General features: G+C 52.4%; 6 protein-coding genes across 6 annotated transcripts; 3 read left to right on the top strand and 3 right to left on the bottom strand.

The window, feature by feature from the left end:
* Positions 1-5303: 5303 nt before the first annotated feature.
* Positions 5304-7775, bottom strand: CKM354_001200500 (uncharacterized protein; the record flags this gene model as incomplete). Its single annotated transcript, XM_044807514.1, has 3 exons — positions 5304-5538; positions 5596-5611; positions 5669-7775. The coding sequence occupies 3 exons, from the start codon at positions 7773-7775 to the stop codon at positions 5304-5306; spliced, it is 2358 nt and encodes a 785-aa protein (XP_044663449.1).
* A 1803-nt stretch (positions 7776-9578) lies between these two features.
* Positions 9579-10226, top strand: CKM354_001200400 (uncharacterized protein; the record flags this gene model as incomplete). The annotated part of the gene is made up of 1 exon (XM_044807513.1): positions 9579-10226. The coding sequence occupies one exon, from the start codon at positions 9579-9581 to the stop codon at positions 10224-10226; it is 648 nt and encodes a 215-aa protein (XP_044663448.1).
* An 848-nt stretch (positions 10227-11074) lies between these two features.
* CKM354_001200300 (uncharacterized protein) lies at positions 11075-12003 on the top strand (the record flags this gene model as incomplete). Its single annotated transcript, XM_044807512.1, has 3 exons — positions 11075-11122; positions 11167-11262; positions 11311-12003. The coding sequence occupies 3 exons, from the start codon at positions 11075-11077 to the stop codon at positions 12001-12003; spliced, it is 837 nt and encodes a 278-aa protein (XP_044663447.1).
* A 1010-nt stretch (positions 12004-13013) lies between these two features.
* On the top strand, positions 13014-13724 carry CKM354_001200200 (uncharacterized protein; the record flags this gene model as incomplete). The annotated part of the gene is made up of 1 exon (XM_044807511.1): positions 13014-13724. The coding sequence occupies one exon, from the start codon at positions 13014-13016 to the stop codon at positions 13722-13724; it is 711 nt and encodes a 236-aa protein (XP_044663446.1).
* Positions 13725-14879: 1155 nt separating this feature from the next.
* CKM354_001200100 (uncharacterized protein) lies at positions 14880-15389 on the bottom strand (the record flags this gene model as incomplete). The annotated part of the gene is made up of 1 exon (XM_044807510.1): positions 14880-15389. The coding sequence occupies one exon, from the start codon at positions 15387-15389 to the stop codon at positions 14880-14882; it is 510 nt and encodes a 169-aa protein (XP_044663445.1).
* A 539-nt stretch (positions 15390-15928) lies between these two features.
* Positions 15929-18610, bottom strand: CKM354_001200000 (uncharacterized protein; the record flags this gene model as incomplete). The annotated part of the gene is made up of 2 exons (XM_044807509.1): positions 15929-16205; positions 16260-18610. The coding sequence occupies 2 exons, from the start codon at positions 18608-18610 to the stop codon at positions 15929-15931; spliced, it is 2628 nt and encodes an 875-aa protein (XP_044663444.1).
* Between the last annotated feature and the right edge of the window lie 465 nt (positions 18611-19075).

The raw sequence follows: 19075 nt of genomic DNA, 5'->3' as shown, positions 1-19075 counted from the left end.
CCACCGGCGCATTGATCGTGCAATACGTGCATGCTGTTCGCCGTGCACCTCAACCTCACCTGTAGGCTTGCCTGGCACCGCGGGCGTGGGGCGCCACCACAAAACGCTATGCGATTGAGCGATTCATCCCGTCCGGCGACCGAAGAATGCGGCCGTCTACAGATACAAAGGTACATTGACCAGCCCTGCTCGCTCTCGCGCCGTGAACCACTCCCACCGCAAGCCAGGCAACTGCTCTGCATGGCGTGCTCTGCTGACCACGCGTGTATCGAAGCGCCACGTAGGTGCATCTTCGTCAGCGCTCACCCACAGGACACGATACCAGAAATACCACCGGAGCCATGCCAGGCACTGCATCTCATCACTGCACCCTTCCTGCTGGACCCCTTCTCGTGTCTCGAGACTGAGTCACGAGGCGTGCGCAGCCCGTGCGATGAGCTGCCACAATACACCCGCTTCGTCGCGCCGTCCCCCGAAACACTCGCACCTCTTATCTTCGCAACAATCATCCCAAGAGATGCAAGCTGCGGCCCAGCAAGATAGCCTTCGATCCTTCCCCGCCTACACCCGATCCTGTCACGGACCGCGCTTCCAACATCTATTTCAGACAACAGCCACAAGACTGGGAAAGCGACCTCACGACCTCACCTTGTGATGACCAACACCGCCCCATCTCACAGTGCGCATACATGCTCACTCCCAGGCACCGTCTCGTGCCCTTCGCCACATGATGCAACACGTTTCATATATGATCTCACTTCCCAGCATTTCCACGAGATGCCAGGATGTCCCATGTACCGCCAGCGAAGAACACCTGACCGAAGTCCTCCCAGACCTCTTCTGCACGCAATCTTTTCATTCACCTAGTGCAGCGAGACAACATCGGCTGTTGTTGCGTCTTCCGCGGCCATATGACAAACAGAACAAATTTCTTTCTAATGATGCGGTTGCGATATCGGAAATTCTACGACTCAGGTTACGACTGCGACCATGCTCAACCGAGTAACAATGATGGACAAGACGTTGATGGACCGGTACATCATACTCACCGGCTCGCTGGATGTGGTATTCCAGTGGTGTCATTGCTCTTAGTCTTGACGCCACTGCCCATTGCGCTCATATTGAGGTCACTCTATGTGATAGCGGGCGGGAGAGGCCAGATCGTAGATATGCTCCCGCATTGCAGCCGCTGCCTGTACCTTCCCTCGGGAACTGCTCACGGGTCTGCCCGTATTGCGTGTTCGCTGGAAATTGCTCGAATGGTCGCGAAGCAGAATCTTCACATACTTCCGCATTATTCAGCGTTAGAGCCGCAGAGACGTTGCGAAGACCGATGCTGGCCTTGCGTCGCTCGGAAACAACTCCGGAAGACAGCAGGAAAGGTAGCAATTTGCATAATCTCGAAAAGGTAATGAGCTCGGTCCAGCTACGCTGAAGAGTAACTCTGCAGGCGTTCGTCAACGAGAAGCCATCACTTCCTTACGATGTATCCCTTCCGCCAGGTCACTTCCCTGCCCGAGCAACCTCCTAGCTCTAGGATGCAGCTGGCGACCTGTTCCCAGAAGATGCCGATCCAGACCATCACATCTCATCGTCATCCTTCAGCTCAATTAGGCAATTGACAGAGTACATAGGAAGCGACACATGAACTCTTTCAGGGCCGGAGATGAGATGTGTGATCGGCTGTACTTTACATTCTTAGACTGCACCGAGGTACAAGTGAAATTCAACGCGACGTGTTCGCCGCTTCTCCGACATAGCAGGATTGCATCCAAGCTTCGGACATCGGACGGTCTATCAGGAGCGAGAAGAAATTCAGAGTTGGGGCAATTGCTAGGCTCTTTGAAAGTTCCACGCCCGATCGATTCCTGTCAACTAAGCCATTGCCGCACACCTCGATTCCTCCTCAACTGCTGATCTATGGTCCTGTGCCCAACACAATGTCAAAAAGAAGTACCCACTATGCCAGTCTTGGCATCTCTTTGCACAGCTCTACGGAAATGCATACACTTCACTTCAACACCTCGCCAGCAGATTAATGCCGACACCGATACTCACGCTTTGCTTCTCGATACTCGACATGAAATCGTAGGAGGTGGGTACATCTCGGTTTCCGGATACACGACTGCTGTGACTCTGTTTTTGTCTGTTCGGGTTTGAGCTTCTCGACGACGGAGTCAGTAATGCACATTCTCGAGTGCATAATCTAGGAACTGCGCTCGAATGCTTCACTTGAGACGGCAGGTGTCCAACACTTTGGACTGGTCTGCCTGGTGCCGCAGTGGTGATGTGTCGCGCGTCCACTGCGGTCACTCTAAGTGCCTGAGCATTCTACATGCCAACCTGCTTGCTGCAAACAGTAGCACAAAGCCTTGCAGGCCGTCTTCAAGATTCTAGGTCCCTCGCTCGAGGACGAGCGGCTTCTTCGCCAACACCTGTCAAAGCGGAAGTGTTTGTGCATCAGCTCCTGCGGGCAAACATAACGCCAAGGCTGTAAGTGAATGGCATAGATCTGGCCAGTGCTGCACCAGCGTCAAGCCCATAACTTCAAGCTCGACTTTTCGAGTTCTGTCACACGACATCGCCTTCACAAAGACACATTCACAAGAATCATAGATCCGATCCCCATGGCAGACCCAGAAGTCTGCGCTCTTATGCGCCGCGGCAGAGACCTCTACTTTGCATTCCTCGACCACCTCACTGAAGCTTGTCTCGTTCTTTTCGATTTGCTTCTCGTCTTCATCGAGCTAGCGCGAATCATCATGTAAGGAAAAGAGAGGGCTTTCTACGACATCTATCTTGAGACGACTTACTGACTCCATTATAGGTTCAGCTCCAGCCTATACCCTCTCGAGAAAATCGTCTGTCTGGCTGTGTATTTCATCGGTCTCCCTTTGGCAGCACGTCGCCAGGATTTGGATCTGGAGTACGAAGCCACTGTGTACCCCTGTGAACTTTATCAAGGACTTGTTCAACAGGGCCTGGAGGCCGTAGCCACCGCGTACACCTCTGAATTTCATCAAGAATCTGTTCGCCGGCGAGCTGCTCCCATTGTTGTGTCGAGTTCGAGGCTCTTTGCTCGCGGGGGTCGTCGGCATCAGGGTCGAGTGCTGGTTCGTACGCCAAATGTTGTTTATCATTACCGGCGTAACGGCTTGGCTGTGGAGCAGAGTGTTCAAGCGCGATCTTACACGTTACCAATACGAAGAGGAGTGGGACAGAGCTGTGGAGCGATGGAAGCAGGGATTTGTTGATTTCATTTGGTCTTTGGCAAGAGCACATTGATATGAGATTGTCCTTGTACAGGCTACCTAATGCCCAACTAAAGCGCGAATGAACAAGATGTTTGGCGAGCACGATGTCTCGGTTGTACAGATTTGTACCACGATGCAAAATATGGAACTACTCAACATAACTTTCTCCTCTAGCGATGAAAACTGTTCCCATTGCCAACGGAAAAAGATGCAACAAACGATTCCCTCCAGCCACCGTGTTTCCATTTTAACAACTAATCCCATAGTAATACGCCCTCGTCACTCTTCCCGGCGTAAATTTTGGTATCCTGGAGCAGCAATCTGCATCACAATCTTTTCTGACGGCATCATTGCAATAGAATGCATCGCCGTTCTAGTCGTTGGGTCAGTATACAAGTCAAAGATAGAGACTGCTGTGGTTGGTGAACGAACGTGTTTGTCCCTGGCGACGTTGTCTTTGAAACAACAATTGTCTTTTGAGCAGAAGGCTGTCTTTATGGATGTTAGAATGGCTGGGTGAGGGGTTGTTTGGTTGTGACTATCGTACGGCGAGACCAAGAATGGTTGAGAGAGCGAAGATGACCTTCATGATCGCTTGTGTTCGTTGAAGGATTTGGCGAGAGATCGAACGTTTTCTGTATGATGAGTGGTAAAAGGTTCTGTCAGGGTGAGGGAGACAAGTTTTGCTGAGCGATGTCCGCAGCAACTTGGCAGAGAGCAGAGCATTTATTATGCTCCCTTTCTGAAGATCTACTGACCAGTGACCAGGCCAGGCGAGGATGGTATACGATTTTCGTCGGCCCGGCATAGCTTCATGTCGTTGATGACCACGTTTTGCTACATGCTCCCTAGTGCCCCGAGTGCAACACATGTGCCTCGACATCGGCTGCTAATGGCATACCTCTCACGCGATGTCGCCGTGTCGAATTTTGAGGCCATCACATTGTACCGTAATATCACTTTCTCATTCGCCAGCTGGAGAGGTGCTGATACGCGAAGCATGCATGCGAAAAGTCCACAAGTCGTCCAGAGAAAGCGTGAAAGCGATGCTGCTGTGAAATGCGCAGAAACTAAATTCCGGTACGAAGATCATGTTCGTGCTATACAATAGTTAGTCTAGCCCGTCGCATCATTGGAAGATATAAGTCCCGATCACAATGTGGTCTGTCCATTTTCTTGCCCTCGCTTCCTCTGTTCATACGGTCCGTTGCGTGCTTACGGACCAGCACACGCGATCTGACAGCTCTCGACAACTAGGATGTGATGCCCGGGGGTTCGCTTGTTTTCTTCCATACGCCAGTATACCACCTCTTTTTCCCTATGTACATAAGCTGAAGTCGTAGAAGACATTATCGGGACCAGTCTAGAACGCCGCTGTATCCCCGGGACAGGCCCTCGGCCCGATTGCTTCACGACATGATAGTCACGATATAATGTCCGCGCGACGCGCGAACCACGCTTTTGGTGCTTTCACGGCCTGCTAGAAGAGTTTCTCGCATCCTATACGATATGCTGCTCTATGGAGTTCATTCGAGATCTGTTGGCTGCGGCATCGACGCATGGAAGGAGTTCAAGTTGAGGATTGAAAGTCAACTGCTTGCGATCATCATAATGTTGAGGTGCTCGTTCGGTGGATGCTTTTGCTCAACTGCTGAACATGCTAGGCCCTACTCTGAGGCTTTGAATGGCCAATTAGCACTTGATGCCTTAGTCTCACACAGCAGAGCGACCGGCGGCAGAGTCACGAGTAGCGTTCTGGAACGATATCGAAGAGGCCTTGAACATCACACTTGCTTGAGGATCAAGACAAGCAATCTCGTGACCAAGATGATAGCAGTATCTTCGGTAGTTTGCACAGCAACAGATCGACGTTGTGATGAGGCGTTGGCTGTCGACAGAGAGATTGGTCTCTCACGATGGAGTTAGATGCCAAGAAATGCCGAGACACATGCTCTCAGGTCAGCACTGTTCTCTTGCTCAAAATGCTGTGGTGATTCAGACTGATAGGAATATGACAGATTCTACCATCTGGTCCCGTTAGTGTCAACGCTACTTCTCTTCCACAAGGCCCCTCTTCTTCAGCCATTGATGAGTCTGCTCGACCAGATCCGTCTTCCTCTGCTTCTCGTCCCATAGCCTCTTGGTCAGATACTTGTACAACCAAGCATTGGCTCCATTGTACACGATACTGTGATCGCTGTCTGTGAAAGCCATCATTTGGAATTTCTCGGGGCTGACGCCTTCGCTGACGAGGAGGTCGACAAGGGCTGCGGCGTTTTGGTAACTAGGTCAAAAAGTCAGCATCAGTTACAATTGCAAAGGATGGCATAGGGCTGCTCACTGTACGTTGTCGTCACCTAGTAAAGTAGTTAGCAGATGATTTAAGAAGGTTTGAGATGAGGGCATAAACTTACCCAATCCATGAAGCAACCCGAAACCTCCTCGAGCATTCTTGAACCCATCGGCCTTCCTGACCGCAGTCTCATTATATCCAGCCGGATTCTGCTCATAGGTCTTCATGTACCGCTCCGTGTACATTGAATCGTAGAATCGCCAGTCGCTGACAGGAGCAACAATCAACCCGAAAGAGAAAACGTCGGAATCAGCTTCAAGAACCTTGGCTGTCAGGTAGCCACCAAATGACCAGCCAAACATTCCGATACGCTCGGCGTCGATGAAAGAGTTCTGGGAGATCAGTTGCTGAGCTGCCCAAATTTGATCTTGGGGTTCGAGACGTCCTAGGTGGTTGGTGACTGTGCTACGGAAAGCTCGGCCTTTGTAGCCTGTTCCGCGATTATCGATTGTGTAGGTGATGTATTCCAGTTCGGGATCAGAAGAAATATAAGCTCGCCAAGCAAGAGTTTGGAAGCGTTTGGAGACTTCTTGGGCACCGGGGCCGCCATATGGTGTGAAGAGGACTGGGTATTTCTTGCTTGGGTCGAAGTTGGGTGGGAGGCGTTGCATGACGTTGAGGGTGAAACCTTCGGGGTGGGAGAGTTCGAAGTAGGTGATATTTGGGAGATGAAGTTGAGAGATGTTGCGGACTAGAGCCTCGTTGCTGACGAGTGTGGAGAGTGATTCAGAGGTGTTGGTGGCGTAGACTTCTTGGTATGGGACGTCTGGGCCTTGGTAGGAGAGAATATAATAGTCGCCAGCGCTCGAGAACGATGCAGACCAGTATGCGTCAACGGTGTCATCAACAATAGCCTTCTTCTCGCGAGTAGCGTAGTTGATCGAATAGACGTGGCGTTCGGTGCTGTGGTGCTCGGTAGAAGTATAGTAGATCACATTGCGAGCGGTGTCAACCTTGAGGATTGCGACAACTTCCCACTCGCCAGAGGTCAACTGCACAGGCTCGCCTCCAGATGTCGAATGCAGATAGATGTGCATCCAGCCGCTCTCATCAGACAGATCGATGTAGTACGAATCGCTACTGGAGTTGCTGTAAGTGCCAGTGCTGTTGACTCCGCTGATTGAGCCAATGTACTGAATGGCCTGGCTGTTGTCCAACCAGCCGTCTGTGCCATCTCGCTCTCGAACGACCTTAGATGTTTTTGCCACGGGGTCGACTACCACGTGCTTGTCTTGATCTTGCACGCGGTTGAACGCTCGGTATACGACAGCGGAATGCTCATCAGTGATCCAGGCTACTTCACCAACAACAGTGTCGTTAGCTGAGAAAGCAGTAATTGGCACTTCGGAGTACTCCTTGGTGGCCACATCGAGGATGTTGAACTGCACAGTGGGATTCGTTGTGCCGACCTTTGGATATCTTAGATCCAGCTCTCGTGGGTACGGAGGAGCAACATCCTGATTGTCCATGTAGTAGGGAATCGTGAAAGTTCCCACTCCAGTCTCATTGAAGCTCAAGAACGCAACAAAAGCGCTATCTGGCGAGAACCAGAATGTTTTACGTGCTCCAAATATCTCTTCCTCGTACACCCAGTCTGGAACGCCATTGAATTGATCTGGGCCGCCATTCTCTGTGATCCTGCTGACCTCGCCATTGTCATGAATGTAGAGGTCATTGCCACGCACAAATGCAATGGCACTGCCAGTTGGCGCGAACTCTGCATAGATGATATCCCCCACTTGGTCTGCAACAAGTGGTGTTGTCTCTCCGCTAGCCACATCCTGGACGAGGTAATCGGCGAAGTACGAGTATCTGTATTGCTTCGTGTAGTTCACAGCCCATAGAACGCGCTCTTGATCTGGACTGATCCAGTACTCGTGATAGTCCTCAGGCACACGATCTGCTGCCACAAACACGCTGGAGTTGCCTGTCACAATGTTCTCGAGGACGAGCGAGCCGTTGGCGACTGTGACGAAGGAGCCATCCTGCTCGCCTGAGATCCAGCTCACGGTCTGCGAGGTCGCGCGATTGAGGGCGGTCGGCGTGGTCTCGTTGTAGGTGAGCCGTCTCTCGCCGTTTCCTAGCGGTTGTCTCGGCTGTCGGGGTGGATCGATAGCAGCTGTGAGTGAGAGCAGCGCGCTGAACGACAGGAGCTTCGTCAATGCCATCGTTGGCTGCTCAGAAGAAGACAGCAACAGAGAGAAGACGAAGCAACAAAGTCTGGTGACTACTGTCCCTGCGCTCCCTGTGGCTCCCCATCATATAAAGGTTACCTTTTGGCGATCTGCACGACAGTACCACAATGCCGTCACGCGAGAAGCAATCAGTTTTGCGTATGTCCCGCTTTGCGATGGACCCATATCTCTTTCTGCCACCAACCAGCTTCAGTAGATAGAAGATGGACTATCTCTGCAAAGTCTTGTTCGTGCTCTTGGCCCTCGTCTTTGCGATGTTACCTTCTTGATTAAGCCACAGAAAGTCTTGGTAGGGATGATCTGCGACCCGCGCGCAGGCTTGGCCGTGTGCGGAGCTCGGCTTGCTTGCTCGAAGAGTATACGAAGACACGGGCATGCTTGGCTGCACGCGGATACTGATCGCTTGTTCGCGGTTGTATGATGTGGCGGAGATTTTGTTCTTCGCATAGTCAGCTTCCTGTTACGATGATGAAGTTGTGCCCATCCTTGGAGCGATCGCCCATGACAGCGTGCATGGGAGGCCTGGAAAAGCACGGACTTATGTCGGTGTTGGATCTGTTATGACAAGCTCCACAGAATGCAATGCAGAACATGTTCAGTACTTCTCCTGTATTCTCACAATACGGTATTTGCTGTCCTTCCCTGATGCCCTATTCGAACAGCTGTGCCAAGTGGCAAACGTTGAGGCAGGAAGTACTGTGGTTCAGACAAGCTCAAAGAGCTCGCTGAAGTCCAGCGCCTCTGACTTGGTGGCTGCAGAATGGGTACCGTACATATATAAGCATTGACGAGAGATAGCGAGAGACGTCGACTTCCATCTGCTCAGGTCGAAGAAATCACGTTGTCCCAACGGGCAGGTCCTCAAACCGAAAATCGAAAATCGATATGGCAAATGTCCTGTCGACGGAGAGCCTTTCCTCATGCCTCTCAATCGACAGTCAACACTGCAGGAGCGCCTAGCAGTCCGATGTGATTGCACAGCTGATGCTACTTTGTGAACTTCCAGCTGGCTTCAACTCTTGATCCACAAGACCGATGCCTGCGAAGCCTGGCATACCCGGCTCAACGATGTGCCTGAAGCATTCATCGTCCTTGCTGTCGCTGGCTACTCGCTGCCCGAACACCGACCGCCTTTCCTTTGCGTGCCAGCGAAGTGCCTCAGGCCCACGGCAAATCTGGGCTCGCTCTTCTCACCGAGATCCACGTCGGACTTCACCTCGCAGGGACCAACTCAGGAAATAGCCGGAATTCCGGAAATCCATTTGGCATGAACATCACCCCATCGCAGGGCACACCAATCTACCAAAATTGCGGAAGCACGTCGTTAAGATGTGTCTCATGGGGTTTCGGTGGCCGCAAATCAGCCAATTTGCTCATTCCGGGCTTCTGTCCAAAGTCTGCGAGCTGGGAAGAGAAGTTAGAGAAGTGGAATGACGGTATGTGCTGGCTTGGGCAGTCGACAATGCGGGATATATACGATCTTTGGCCATGGAACCGGCTCCTGATGCTCCGTTCGGGTACTAGTCTCTCCTCGCGCGCCTGTGTCATGTGTTCTAGGCCGCTAGACGCATTTAAGCGAATGCAGGCCGAGGCAGATTGACGACGTGGTCTGCGGACACAAGACCGAGATGCTTCAAGTAAGGTCCTTGACTATATGGAGGCCTTCCTGCTCGACCCGTCTCGCTTTCCCTTCCGCTCCAGTCATTGAACATACCAAATTTGTGGACGACACCACATAGTGGAGGAAATCAGCTGGAACTGATCTGAGGAGCCACGATGCCGGCAACCAATATCTTCTCGCTTCCCGGAGAACTCAGGAACATGATTTGGCGCGAATTGGTGCTCTCCGGTAGCGACCTTGCCGTCGAACCTCTTTGCAGATCTGAAGTGCAGAAGCTGCATCAGCCTGCTGTAGCGTTCGTGTGCAAGCAGATTCGGAACGAGGCCCTCAGCATCTACTACTCTGAGAATAGCTGGTTCCTTGGCAAGATAGGATACCACGATTCCAAGCATGTAAAAATGTACGAATTCGCCATTCGCATCTCCCGATGGAATGACATGCTTGGACCATATGTCAGATATCTTGCCCGCCTGACTATGGAGGTCGACGGGCGATGCTATGCGTGGAACGACCAAGGCATAGCAGATGACGCCAGATACGAGATGTGTGTTGTTCGCAAGGGACAACTGCACTTCGAGAGGAATGGCAAACCGAGATGTACTTGCCGTTTGAAGAATGGTGTGGAAATGCAGGCCACTAAGGATGGTGCTGTGCTCCTCGAACTGGTGAAAGAGTACAGCGCTTCATACCGCGATACTGTACATGAAGGCTTCTGTCGTCAATGTGGCAAGAGCAGGCTCGAGAAACTCGGTCGCTCGGAGGCCACGTACCTACCTCTGTGGGAGGATATCGCGACCTGCTAGAGTGGCAAGTTTCAAGCAGACCGTTCGCCATGCAAGAGCTCCATTCGAGCCGGTCCACTGAGCTGGACAGTACGAACCACCGTTCATGCCCATGGTGTCCGAGTGCATGCACGCTCGTGATGCATAGTCCATCCAGCGCCTTGAGCATGTAGCACTGGAACGAGCTCCCAGCTGAGACGCTGTCGAACTCCTGCAGTAGTGGCGCTTGTAGCTGGTAGCCGCTGTCCTTCAGCATGGCTATAAGCCTCTTGTCCCCCGGGACAGACAAGTTGGATGTCTGAGAGTAGCGCCCTTCGCTGCCCTATGCTCGACATTATTGGCGCTCTTCTATAGCGAAGAGAATCATGAAGGACAGCCGCGAATCGCTTGATCCAACTTGCGCGAAGCACATTGTTCCCAGGCGGCAGCCGACATTGTCTGCATACTACCAAGCTCTTATACCGCGCGAGACCTCCGATCTAATTCATCACTGCTCCGACTTTGGAGCCGGTGTTGTTACCGGTTCACCAACTCAAATCTCGGCCCATGCGCTGTTTTGTCCGTTCGATCGTGGCGATTGAGTGTTGGCAACGAGGGAGTATCGGGCTCTATTCATCAACGTCTTGGTTGGATGATGATCGTCGTAGAGCATAGGCAGGTCGTTACGGTATCGCTTGGCTGCTGCGGTCAATTTTTATCGATGGGCAGAGCGAGTGTGCACTGACCCTTGTTTCGTCTTCCTCAAGCTGCGTCGTCACAACTTTCCCACGACAACCGCTCGCCATTACAAACACCACGCTCTTCCCGGCGCCGCATCGTCTTCAACATGACACGGAGCAGTGCTCGCCAGAGCAACTTTCGCCAAAGACATGCCGCCGGCAACGCCCGCAAATTCCTCGGCCGCGAGCGCCAGGCATGTCCATCCCTTGCTTCCACATCCAGCTGTCACTAATTGCATCAGGTGCCCTTGTCGCAGCCCGGCGATACGGAGAGTGAGCAGCTAGCAAGTGCTGCCGCCGGCCTTGTGGTCCATGGCGAAGAAGACCGAGTGGGCATTGTAGGTACCCGTCTTCAACCACTATTTTGCTGTAGCTAACGTGATCAGGACCCAACGATACCTCCATCCAACGGCAGATGCTGCTTCTTAGAGCTATCTGCTGAGCTGCGCAACGAAATCTACCGCATGAGCCTTGTAAGCGATGGTCCAATAATGCTGGAGGTTCGACCGAAAGAGACACGCACGACGGCTAGGCAGAAGTATGGATGCTACATGGCTCCACCCTCAGAACCAGCACTATTGAGCATAAATCGACAGGCTCGCGATGAAGCCATGGCAATCTACTACGGCGAGAACGACTTCGAGATCCCTGTCGGACTAGCAAATTACACTACACAAAACTGCGGCTTGATTGAATCTCTGAGATCGTTCGAAAAGCACCTCGGCGATCGGGCTAGGCTTGTAGGAAGCATCAGCATGTACGCTACAGGTCGTACAGGAAGAGGACATATGGTCATTGCAGGGGTCCGTTTTGATACCGACAACAAGATCGAGATCTCTTTCGAGGACTGGAATACTATCGGTCAGCTCAACCAGTATGGGTCAGTCACATTTGACCCTATCCAACACTGGTGCGCTTGCGACTTGAAAAAAGTGGCAGACAAGTATAAGCGTAAGGGCAGGTCGGGCGAAGTCATTTTCAGTGTGATGAGGAGATTCTGCACCAAGTACATGATGGAACCGTCTGAGTCTTTTTGCTCCAAGTGTGGCCTGGAGGTCATGGTACGGCTAGAGGATTGAAGTAGCCGCCACTTTACATAAGACTGTATACAAACAACAGCTAAATGTTGGCCTAGAGGCCCTATCGCTCTGGACGAAAGAGGATGCCCTATGGGTTTTCACATGGATATGCTCCAGGTCAGGCCGTTTGAACCGACCAGAGACATGCTAATTCCTGGTTGTCGTTCCGAACGAGCGCTGGTATTGGAGCCAAGTGGCGTGAATACAGTCAACGACTCAAGGCTTCAGACAGGTCGAGATGTTCAGGACTCGATGATTTCTCTCCAACCATAGGACACGCTTCGTGCCTCGATGCCCAATCACCGACCAGGCTGCAGGCCCATGATCCTCCAGAGACAGGAGTCCGCGCAACGGTCTTTTCGGCTGAAAGTGTTCGCACGCAGCGCACTCATTGGACTCTGCTCAGCATCAGATTGCGCCAACTTTTCTGAGCATTGTACTTGGCTTACAGCTTGCTCTGAACACGACAGCTGATAAGTGCTCAGTTGCCTGATCAAGAGCAAGGGCATAGCTTTGCAGTCTGTCAGAGACACGGATCACTGCTGATGCTTCTCTGACCTCTGAAGAAGACGCCCAGCCAAGCTACTTCAAAACAGTCATGATGGCATGCAGGCAGTCATTGGAGTCCTTCGATCTCTCCATCCGCAGGAGCAGATATAAAGCCAAGCAGTCTGGACATTAGCGTAATGGCCGGAGAATTCACTCAAGATAATTGTACTTCCTGCTACTGTCTCCATACGCCGAGGGTGGTACAAAGCTGAGCTGTCTGGACATTGATGTGATGGCCGTCGGCTGCATGCCAAGACGCCAAACCAGCCACTTCTGATCGCTGCCTGAATCCTTCTGGACTCTTCGCCTTCCTCATGAGTTGACTGCGCCGGCAATCTCAGCACTCGAAGCTCCCATTATACCGTCCTACAAGTCGTCAATTATTGTTCGCCACAAGTCTCGGTATAGCTTTGCGAATCAAAACATCGATTCACCCCGAGCCGCCGATCCTCAGCTCCACGATGGGAACAGAGAACGGAGAGGACCAAACAAAGTGCCAACTGTTGGAGCTATCTGGAGAACTTCGAAACCGCATCTACCGCCTTTGTCTCGTTGAGCCAGATTCGGTCATTGTAGCCAGCATCAATCGCGAGGATGTCAATGACGGAACTAGCGTAGCATCCAATACTCGGTGGACCGTGAGACTCCCACATCAGCCTCAAATCTTGAGCACGTGTAAGACCATTCGCACCGAAGCATTGCCTATCTGGTACGGCGAGAATACGTTTCATGTGCCTGCGCCAGACTTTGCACAGAGCAAACCGGGGACCGTATCCGAGCACGCGGTTCGCTCACTGGCAAGAAAGCTCAGTCCCACTCAAACGAAGGCGATTAGAATGTTGAGGATAGGCAAGATGTTGCAAAGCCGGGACATCGCCCGCGATGTTTTAGTGTACGTGAGTGCGGCTTGGCTCACGTGTCGACTATCACCACAAAACAACATCGAAATCGTTTTAGAACAACGCAATGGAGGCGAATACTCCGGCGACGTCAGGCGCTCGTTATGCGCTTGTGACTTGCGCAAGGCAGCACGTTCGAGTCGATCTCGCAAAAACCAGGGATCTACGCTGATCAGCGTCGTCAGGATATTCACCGACAAATATCTCCATACGCTCAATCCCCTCCCGTGTAAATCGTGTGGATGCATTATGTTGTACCGCATGATTGACTGAAGGTCGCAGAGGAAGTAACGAGCACAGTAAGGTCACACGGAGACCCTTCACCTTCACCAAATGCTAGGCGCAGCAAGTTGAAGCGTGATTTCTCTTGGCGTCCTGAGGCAGAGTCTGAAACCAGCTCGATACGTCGCTTCGCGAACTCACTCCAGCCGCACCACTCAGGAACCACTTCACGAGACGAATCAGAACAGCGAAGGCCAAAAACCTACTTGCCATCTTCTGGAGCTGCCTGCAGAACTTCGGAATCGAACATACTGCATGTGTCTTGTCAGAGAGAACTTGAAGCTTCGTGTTAGTGTCCAAGACACGATAGTCTGCGAGGAAGGAAGAGACGATCGCACATTCTGGGCTGGATGTCTGCCACGCGAGCCTCCGCTTTTGTGTACTTGCAAGACTATTCGTAAAGAAGGTCTAGGCATCTGGTACGGCGAGAATGTCATTCACCTATCCGTAGCCCCTAGGCTAACACGGGAATGCTCGTTGGGTATGGGGGTGCTTAGCGATATGAGCACATGCGTTTTCCGGTCATTTGTGAAGAGGCTCAGGCCTGATTAGATGAAAGCTATGAGAACATTCCGACAAGGCAAAGTGCTTCATACGTTCGAGCCATGGCGGACCATACCTGTCCATCAATAGGATGTTTGGATGACGTGCCGGTTGACGCCCGAAGATGTTATGGAGATCATTCTGGAAGGACACGTCAAACTAGACTGTCCTGGAATTTCCCGAGCTGGGAAGATTATATCAAAGACGAACACTCCAATCTCGTGCGCTCTTTCTGTGCTTGTGACCTGCAAAGGGCAGCGCACGTGGGCGCGACGCACCTGGGCGATGAATCCAATTTGATCTTGGTTGCTAGAGCATTTGTTGATCGATACGACGATGAACTCAGAACCATCGTTTGTGCAACGTGCGAACGTACAAAGCTGGGCTGAGTAACTATCTGGATGGTGCAGGGAAAAAGGTAGAAGAACAAGCCGTCAGGAAAATCGCCACAGAACGCGAGGTGTATACTCGGGACCTTTGAGCAGGAGCTTCTTCCCATTGGGACATGGCGCAAAGTTGCATTGAGTCTGAACACTGGAGCCATCGGAAACTGTGGTGCTGTAATCGACAAACTCATCAATCAGCACCTCTAGCACATTCCCATCACCTCCCACCACTCCCAACCTGAAACCCCTTCTCCCTCGCCACCCTCTCCAACTGCTCCGCCGACTCAGCAATTTTATCCAACAACTTCCTCCTCTCCTCCACCCCAAATTGTCCCGCCCTCCCAAGCAACCCCTGGATCCCCGCCACCCACTTCTGATCCGGCATCTCCACCCTCGGCTGCAAACTGTTATAATAATTCTCCATTGTACTCCTCACATCCCTCATCCTCGCCACAACTTTCAGAATCTCGATCTCTAATTTCGCCTGCTCAATCGAATACTGTAAAGCTTCTGTTTTGGCCTTCTGCTCGGTTTCTGTCCAGGTATCAGCGTTTCCCCAGCCGGTGAGATTGATTTCGGGGATGACGGAGAGGATGTAGGAGGTGCATTTGTCGGCTTTTGCGATGGTGAGGAGTTCGTTGCGTTGTTTGTAGAGGACGCTGAGATCGCTCATGGCGAGAGCTAAGTCTGTCTGGGCATCGAGGGGTGAGAGGGGAAAGGATGACATTTTTTGGTTTTGGGAGGGGGGTTGCTGTAGGTTGTCTTCTGGAGCTCTCGAAGAAGATCCTTGATGGAGGAGAGTTGGAAATGAAGATACTTGATTGATATAGGCCTCTGGAGAGGAGAGGACAAACACGATGACTGCATTACAAACCAAACGGAGGACTCAATGCGATTGATAGTAGCAAATTGACAGACTCTTCCATCGACGACGACGTGGTCTATGTTAGTATTGAAGGAGAGAGTTTCAAGCAATAGCTTATTCTCTGGACTGTTCTACCATTCTGTCTGCCTCTTTCAAGCAATTGTCTCTTGCTCAACATATTCTATATTCATCCAAAACTCCCAGGCCCGTTGCTCCTCAGAAGAATTTGTCTATACTTGCTTGCTGTAGTTGCTCCCAACCGAGAAACGCCTCGCTTCCGGTCCCAAAAGCTTTCGTTGTATACAGTCCCAACTCTGCAGAAGAAGGAAAACGCAACTCCGTCCATTTGCCTCCCCCTCATTCATACCCTTCACACTTGTTCGGCCAGAAATTATTGTACCTCAGACAATACCATACACCTTCCGGGCAACAAAATAACAAACCAGACCAAAAGCGATTAAACCAGCGGTAATACAGAAGAACCACGTCAAATCGCCCTCGTACTCCTGCCCAGGGACCCAGACGTTCATACCCCACATTCCGGTAATGATATTCATCGGAAGGACGATCGTTCCGAGAACGGTGAGTTTGCCCAACACGTCAGCGTTCGATTCGGCGCGTTCGTTCATTCGGATGTTGATTTGGGCGACGTAGTTGCTGTGGGCTCGGGAGAGAAGACTAGAAGACAGCGTTAGTGAATGTGGTTTGTTTGGGGGAATGGCCAAGACATACCTCTCATAGTGCGACAAGTTCTGCGTCATGGTCACAATATGATCCTGGATGTCACCAAGATAGAGACCAATCTCCGAACGAGGCGCAACCTCCCAATGCTCGTTGCAACGCTTCGCAAAGCCCTTGATGACATCCGCCTTGTTTCCAAGCAAACGATAGAGACCCATGACTTTCTTGCGGCAACCTCCAACACGTCGAAGCATGTCACCCCCTTTCATCTTCTCTTCTCCATCTCCTTTCTGGCTGCTGGCATCGCTGTTCCTTCTGCCATCTTTTGGTACCTTCGCCTTTCCGATCATTGCCGCCTTCTTGTCCTCTGTGGCTTCCGGGTCTGCTTCTCTATGCATGTATAGAATTGCCTCGTCGATGTCGTCAACTTCTTCCTCGATCTCGGTAACCAGAGGCGCGTATACGTCCGTAACATCATCAATGATTGCGTACGAAATCCAGTCGGCGGTGGGGTTCATGTAGTCGTTCAATTGCCGAATTCGTCGTCGAACATTGGCCGGGTGTGGACTCATCGAGTGATGGAAGGTGAGAACGCCGTCTCGGAAAACTATTACGTACATATTGATGGGCTCCATGTAGTCCTCACTGTCTTTGTCCTGTTCGAATGTTCGGTAATTCACAAAGTAATAGGATGGGAAAAGCTCCACCTTCTCGCGCGGCTCGTCCATAAGAATGTCTTCCGATGTCAGTTGGTGGATGCCAAATGTGCGAGACAAGACCTTCATCTCGCTCTCTGTCGGCGAGAGAACATCGAGCCACCATGTGGGACGTGGTCCGTAGCGTTTCTTCGGTGGTCTTGGAGTCGCGTGGCCGGAAGCGGGCGCTGATTCGGCGGCATTCTTGCTGACAGCAGTGCTATCGACAGTCGAATGTCGCGCTACCGATGGAGCCCGACTGTCGTCTCGCTGACTGAATGCATCGACATTCTTCACAGCACTGTCGCTTGAGCTCCGGTGGTGTCTGTGCAGTGAGGGACGTTCCGCCGCATTCTCGTCCTCGTCCTCGTCGCTGCTGCTGTCACTAAGCTCGACCGGGTCTGGAAGGAAGAGATCTTGAAACGTAGCGCCATCTTCTTGCAGATCACTGATGTTCCTAGCATGAATAGTACCGTCCAGAGTTTCGTTGAAGTAGGTATATCTGAAAGGCCGTTCATCGACCTCAGGATGCCATACTGTCTTTGCTGGGCGAAGACGACCGCCAACCATGACCGGCTCGGCTATCTTCTTTGCACGAAGCACGACTTGTTGCGTACGCTCTTCCTTCTCTTCTCGACTCCACTCTTCGAGTACCTCCAGATCTGGAAACCTCCTTCCTCGTCGCCTCCTAGGCTTGACAGAGTGTTCATGGTGTGGTTGAGGTGACCCATCGCCGTGTTCGTCGTCATCTCCTGGGAAGCAGACATCACGCTCAGCCAATTGTGCGAGAGTAGCTCGTCGCCGCATGCTCTCCGGAGATCTGCTGTCGAAACGCCCTTCGTCCTCGTCGATGGAAATGACTGCATCCCTACCTCGGTCGGACATGCTAGAGCCCAGTGCATGCATATACACATCATCCATGCCTCCCAAAGTAGGCGATCCGGGGACGGAGGGCGGATTGTTGACATCGTGCTCGCCATCGATATTGTTGCGAGCAGAAGTCAGGATCTCCACTGGAGGTAGTCTCCGCGAGGAAGCCTTCGAGTGTGTCGATCCGTGACGGGCTCGAGTTCCATTCGGTGCACTGCCAACGACTTGTGTGCTGTTGTTGCGAGAGAGATGCGGCTTACGAGATCTGTTTACTCCCAGCAATGGCGACCGTTCGTTGTTTCCTTCACCATCCTCGTCCTCGTCTTCGCTAATGGCTACTCCCTCGGCGTGTGCCAACCGTGACCGAGATGTGGCAGGCTTAGCAGAGGCATCGGAGGAGCGGTGCGAGTGCCGGGTGAAGGGCTGGACTGCACGCGAGAAGCCTTGCTTGATTGTGTCTCTCCTCCGACTCAACGGTGCATGCTCGCGGTGGTCGAGCAGCGCTTCACTCTCCAAGCTCGTGTCGCTCGTCCTCCTCGCTGACTTCTGCAGGCGATAAAAACTATCTTTCTGCGACGCTTGGTGGGAGGCATCGAGCAGGCTTGGCCGATCGCCCATGTCGGTGGTGTCTTCAGTGGCAGCTTCGGACGGGGCAATGAAACTCTGTCTTCGGTTCTTCCTGTGCTTCTTACCCGCCCGATGGCGCTTCTTCTTTGGCACAGTCGCTACGCCAGCACCCGCAGAGACATTGGCTTCTTCCGCGGCCGATCCTGGTTTCGCCATTGCAGCTGGTCCTGCGATGGCAGAGATGCCGTTGCGTGGCTGCTGAGATGCCATTGTACCGGTCGTGCAGCAAGCTTATCGCGCGGCGGGAGTGTTCGGCAGGGGAACGGAGTGCTATGAAGACATGGAGAGGAGAAGAAACGCGGGCGGGCAAGCAGGAATAGATGATCGCGCTCGTCCCAGAGCGGCTCGAATCCACCTTTGAACTTTGGCAGAGCCGCTTGGCCCGTGGCGTGTCCAATGCCGTCACCGCGCTCGGCAAGAACCTTCGACGCGCCTGTCAGACGCGAGACGCGATAAGAGAGTTGCCTGTTGCAACGGCGATAGTTTCTCGATCACGATGCCAGCACTTCACTTCCCATTCGCACGCTGACAGCACACGCGGACTCGGGGCCGGCGATGATGTTCGTGGCAGCCAATGGAGCGGTGGCACGTTCCCGACCAAACGGGCAATGGAGCACACGACACAGCGCGAACCTTGTCCTCCATCCCCGCTGCCGACCGAGGAGGAGAGCCAGA

Source organism: Cercospora kikuchii (genome assembly GCF_019650295.1).
Source record: "Cercospora kikuchii DNA, contig_00008, whole genome shotgun sequence".
Taxonomy (NCBI): Eukaryota; Fungi; Ascomycota; class Dothideomycetes; order Mycosphaerellales; family Mycosphaerellaceae; genus Cercospora; species Cercospora kikuchii.
The sequence above is the reverse complement of the archived record's forward strand: the minus strand, read 5'-3'. Positions and strand labels throughout refer to the sequence as shown.